Here is a 4,836-nt window from a genome sequence, read left to right on the forward strand (position 1 = left end):
CTCCAACAATCATCATCACGCTCATCACGCCTAGCACGTTCTTCAACATTGACTTCTTGGAACTGACTACTCGCCACGTGGCATTCCGATTCTCTGTCTTCATTGATTGGGCTGTCCCTTGGGTTATCCGGCTTGAATCCGGTACCGGAAAACCCATTGTCGACCGGAGAGTTGTTTTCTGGTAATTTTTCCTCAAATACACCAATACCTTCATACTCAGAGTCGAAATCACTTTCGTTGTAATCTTCATCAGAATTCTCGTATGTATCATCTATAAACTCATCATCTTCTAGACCATCATCGTTATAATTTAAATTGCCCAAGTCATTCTCAGGATTATTAATCTCCTTATTAACCTCCACCACATCTTCAACTTTTATCTCAACAGTCTGACTAGAATCTTCCTGAACATGAACTTCAAAACAAGCACCATTAGTTCCAAACCCAATTAACCCTTTATCATTAATATATTCCATAGTTTTGGATATTATGAGGACATGTCCAAAAACTAGGTTTTGATCTCCAACCAAGTGACAGTTTACTGTTTCTATTGTTTTGCCCCATTGGTTTGCAATGTTAGTGAAGGTTTTTTCATCCCAGCAAGTCACCGGTACCCCGAAAATCTTCACCCAAATCAACCTTTCCTTGATAACATAATGACTATTTAATAACCAAACTCTATTACACCATTTATGAATAGCATGCTCATTGTTGTTAATTATCCTTTTAGCTTCAAAGGATGAGTTGAAGATTAGCATAACTTCAAAACCTCCAAGATACTTGATATCACAGTTGATCATGCCTTCCGCCCTACACAAATCTTTTATTTGAGAGATAATCTTCCAATCCTTCAAAACACATATCAGCGAACGTTTGAATAGATCTTTGGAGAAGTTTTTATCTTGAATATTGATGAATCTAGGTTTGACTTCCTTTTCCATCCCCCCTTTTTCTAACCCACATTTTTCTATCCCACCTTTTCCAGCAGAACTCTCTCCATTGTAAAAGTCCCTTTCACCCCTTTTGGCTTCATATTTTTTCTCCAGTTTTTGGCGCAGATCTGGTTTGAACAACTTATCTCTTAAATCTTCATCATTAACATTTGGTTTGGACAGCTTGTCCCTTAAATCTGCACCTCTAACTTTAATGCCAGCTACATCTCTATATTGTCTATGATCCCGAAAGTTATGCTCTTTGAAAGCAGCATGGATTCTTTCGTTAATGGTGCCCCGAGTGTCACCATTATTTGTATCTCTTCCTCTTGTGTTTCCATTCTCTTTTCTCTCTGTTGCCTTAAAGATCTTAATGGGATAGTCATCAAAGTTGATGTTGCTGAGTGATAGAAGGAGTCGATCTACATTGTTAACATTTCCAAATCTAACAAATGCATATCTGTGGCCGTCTTTGAGTTTTTTGGCAGCCATATACACATCCCTAATGTCACCATACGGTTTAAAGACTCTCCACAGATCCGCCACACTCCAATACTCCGGGAAATTGTAAAACATGAACGATGTTAATTGAATTCCGAATATCCTAGCTAGTCGATCTTGCATACCACCATTGGATTGATCTCGCTTGTGTGTGCCTGCCCATGTGCGATTTTTGGTGTACTCTCTCCTAGCTCTCTCTCTCCTCTCTTTCTCTCTCACACACCCCATTTCGTTTTTAATCGATATTTAAATCAGCTTGTGGGCTTTCACTTGAGCCCAAAGTCTCCTTAACCGAACTTGGGCTTGAACAATTGGCCAAGGCGTGTTATTGGGTTCCTAAAAAGTTAGTTTCTATGATGCTACTATACAAATTAATCAGAAAACGACGTAAACGTTGAGATTTGAGATATCTCTTATATTATGCGAATAACTCCTTCACATGGGCGGATTCAAGAAAGTGTAGGGGCATGAACAGAGTAAAAAATTTAGATGGTTGATGTCACAATTTTTAATAGAAAGAAATTGACAAAAATACAATTTTTTTTCAAAGTCTTCAAACAATCTATACTTTTTTCAACCACCAAAGCATTGCCTGATTGGTACAACTCCAATGTTGATCCCAGGCAAACGCCTTTGAAATAATAGGCGAGCGTTCGAATCCTGAAAGAGTGGTTTTATCAAGGATCCTGTTGAGGTGATGGTGTGTGAAGAGTTTACTACTAACGAGTGTGTTGGTGACAAATGAGAGTATTCGATGTTAATATCGCCGTTAAAAAAATATACACTTTTTTCAAATAAATTGACAATATACACCTTTGAGTTGACCATCATTTTGGTAGACAACATGTATAGATTGGTCGACCACACTTTTTTTCCTTTTAGTAGACCAACTGTTGATCGACCACTTCACAATGATGATTGACTACATAGTCTACCAAACATCATAGAGGAGTTAACCGGCCACTTCGATAGGATGATCGTCTACATAGTTTACGATCTACCAAGGAGTTGATCGACCACTTTCCAATAATGGTTGACTAAATAGTCTACCAAACATTAAAGATGAGTTAACCGACCACTTCATAATAATTTAAAAAATTATTTTAATTTTTAATTAAATTTAAAAAATTCATAATAATTCAAATAAAATTCAATTTAATTCAATCAATGAACCAAAAAATAGAGGGAGAAGTTAAGTGACCCACGTTGGTCTATATCCCCAACAAACCGCCCAATATCTCCCAGTTTCTTCGTCAACATTATAACTTCCACAAAATCTCACTCTTTTTATATCACCAAATCACACGCACACAATGTAAATAATTTAATTTTCATTACTTAAATCAAAACCCTAATTTACTAATCAATGGATCGTTTCCTTTTTCATTCCAACTCATTACACGATCAACAACAACAACAACCACCACCACTTGACAAAATCCTTTCACTTCCGATCATTCTAACCGACCGTATACTCACCGCCGTTACCGATTCCAAATCCTTCAAACTCGAATGCACTGAAATCGGTAAGCACGTTAATCGGATATCAGACATGCTTCGTTCCGTCGTCAGGCTCTCTGATTCCACTCCGTCGTTCTACGACCGTCCAGTTCGCCGCATCTTCACCGACGTCGCCGGAAACCTAAACCGGACGTTATCGTTAGTACGAAAATGCCGGATTCGAAGTTTTTTCCGACGGTTCGTTAGCATTGTAACTGTTTCTGATTTTCGTAAAGTGTTTAATCTACTGAATGCTTCAATCGGTGACTTGAAGTGGCTGCTGGACGTGTTCTCCGGCGCCGGAGAATCCGACGGAACCGGAGGTATTTTTCTTACTTTACCGCCGATTGCGAATAATGATCCGATTTTAGCGTGGATTTGGTCTTATATTGCTTCTTTGTATATTTGTTCATTAAATGTTAAAATTGAAGTTGCGAATGAATTGAGTGTTTTAGCGCGCGATAGTGATAGGAATAAAATGGTGATAATTGAAGAAGGCGGTATTTCGCCGTTATTAAAGCTTTTGAAAGAGGATGCATCTGCTGATGCGCAAATTGCGAGTGCTGTTGCGCTTTTTAGCTTAGTTAATGATCAATTTAGGGCTAGTTGCATCTTCAATGAGCACGGTGTACCGATTATCGTAAATGTTTTTAGGAATTCGTCTGTGTTTGTTCAAATTGAAGTTGCGAAATTGATTGCACGAATGGCGGAATATGATAGTGCTTCGCAGGAAGGTTTTGCTAGAGAGAATTTAGTTGGAGTACTTGTTACATTGTTGTCGTTTGATATCGATGATGATGATTCTGGTAAAGGTAGTAAGTTTTGGAGACGAAGTATTGGTTCTGCAGACGAGATTAAAAAGGGAATGATGGATAAAAGTTATGGTAAAAAGAGGGCTTTTTCGTCTTCTATATGGCCGAGAAACAGGAAAGAGATGCCACACGTGATACTGGTGTTAAAGACTAATTGTTCCGGAGCGTTGTGGATGCTCGCTAAAGGAAACGTTGCGAATTGTAGGAAAATAACCGAAACTAAAGGGTTACTCTGTTTGGCTAAGCTTATCGAGAGTGAAAAAGAGGAACTTCAGTATAATTGCTTGATGACGGTATTGGAAATAACAGCCGTGGCCGAACAAAAATCCGAATTCAGACGAGCAGCTTTTAAAACTAGTTCACCGGCTGCAAAGGCGGTTTCGGATCAGATTTTGAGACTGGTTAACCAATCAGATAATCCCGCGTTTAAGATCCCGGCTATTAGGGCAATCGGTCATTTGGCTAGGATTTTTCCTGCAAGACAGACTCAGGTTATCTGTCCGTTAGTTAAGCAACTGTCACAGAGGAACGCTGACGTGGCGATTGAAGCGGTTATTACTCTTGGGAAGTTCACATGTCCGGATAACTTTTTATGTGCCGAGCACTCAAAGACTATATGTGAGTTTGAAGGGGTACAACATTTGTTGAGATTGTTAAGGGGTAACGATAAGACGCAGTATCATGCTTTGGCTCTTTTGTGTTACCTTTCAATGCACGTTGAAAGTAATGAACCGTCTCAACAAGTGAGACTTTTGACTGCTTTAGAAGGGGCGGATAAGTCTGTTGCGTGTCAGCATACGGAGTTGAGAGAATTGGTTGCGCAGGCGGTTTATCATCTCAAAGTGTCGGGTGCTGGTTTGATTCGTTCTCAAAGTCTTTCTTATTCGCGTTGACGAATCGTAATGTTATACTAGGCTGGTATATATATTTAGACTAACATTGTAATTGTAATTATTGGTGAAAGGTTTTTCATTTAAGTTAGTTATTTACTTGTAAAAAAAGTGAAGCTTTTGTTTGTTCTCTGCATTTTCATGTCATGAATGTTTGGAATGCTCTGGCCTTAGTTTCATTACGTGCTTGCAAGTTGAGAG

The 4,836-nt window shown here is 38.8% G+C and overlaps 1 protein-coding gene across 1 annotated transcript; it reads left to right on the forward strand.

Annotated features, from left to right (window-relative positions):
• Window positions 1-2,704: 2,704 nt before the first annotated feature.
• LOC139858225 (uncharacterized) lies at window positions 2,705-4,836 on the forward strand. Its single transcript, XM_071847080.1, has one exon. It carries the CDS (start codon window positions 2,800-2,802, stop codon window positions 4,636-4,638), a length of 1,839 nt encoding a protein of 612 aa, XP_071703181.1. The 5' UTR covers window positions 2,705-2,799; the 3' UTR covers window positions 4,639-4,836.

The sequence above is a fragment of the Rutidosis leptorrhynchoides genome, chromosome 7, assembly GCF_046630445.1.
Source record: "Rutidosis leptorrhynchoides isolate AG116_Rl617_1_P2 chromosome 7, CSIRO_AGI_Rlap_v1, whole genome shotgun sequence".
NCBI lineage: Eukaryota > Viridiplantae > Streptophyta > Magnoliopsida > Asterales > Asteraceae > Rutidosis > Rutidosis leptorrhynchoides.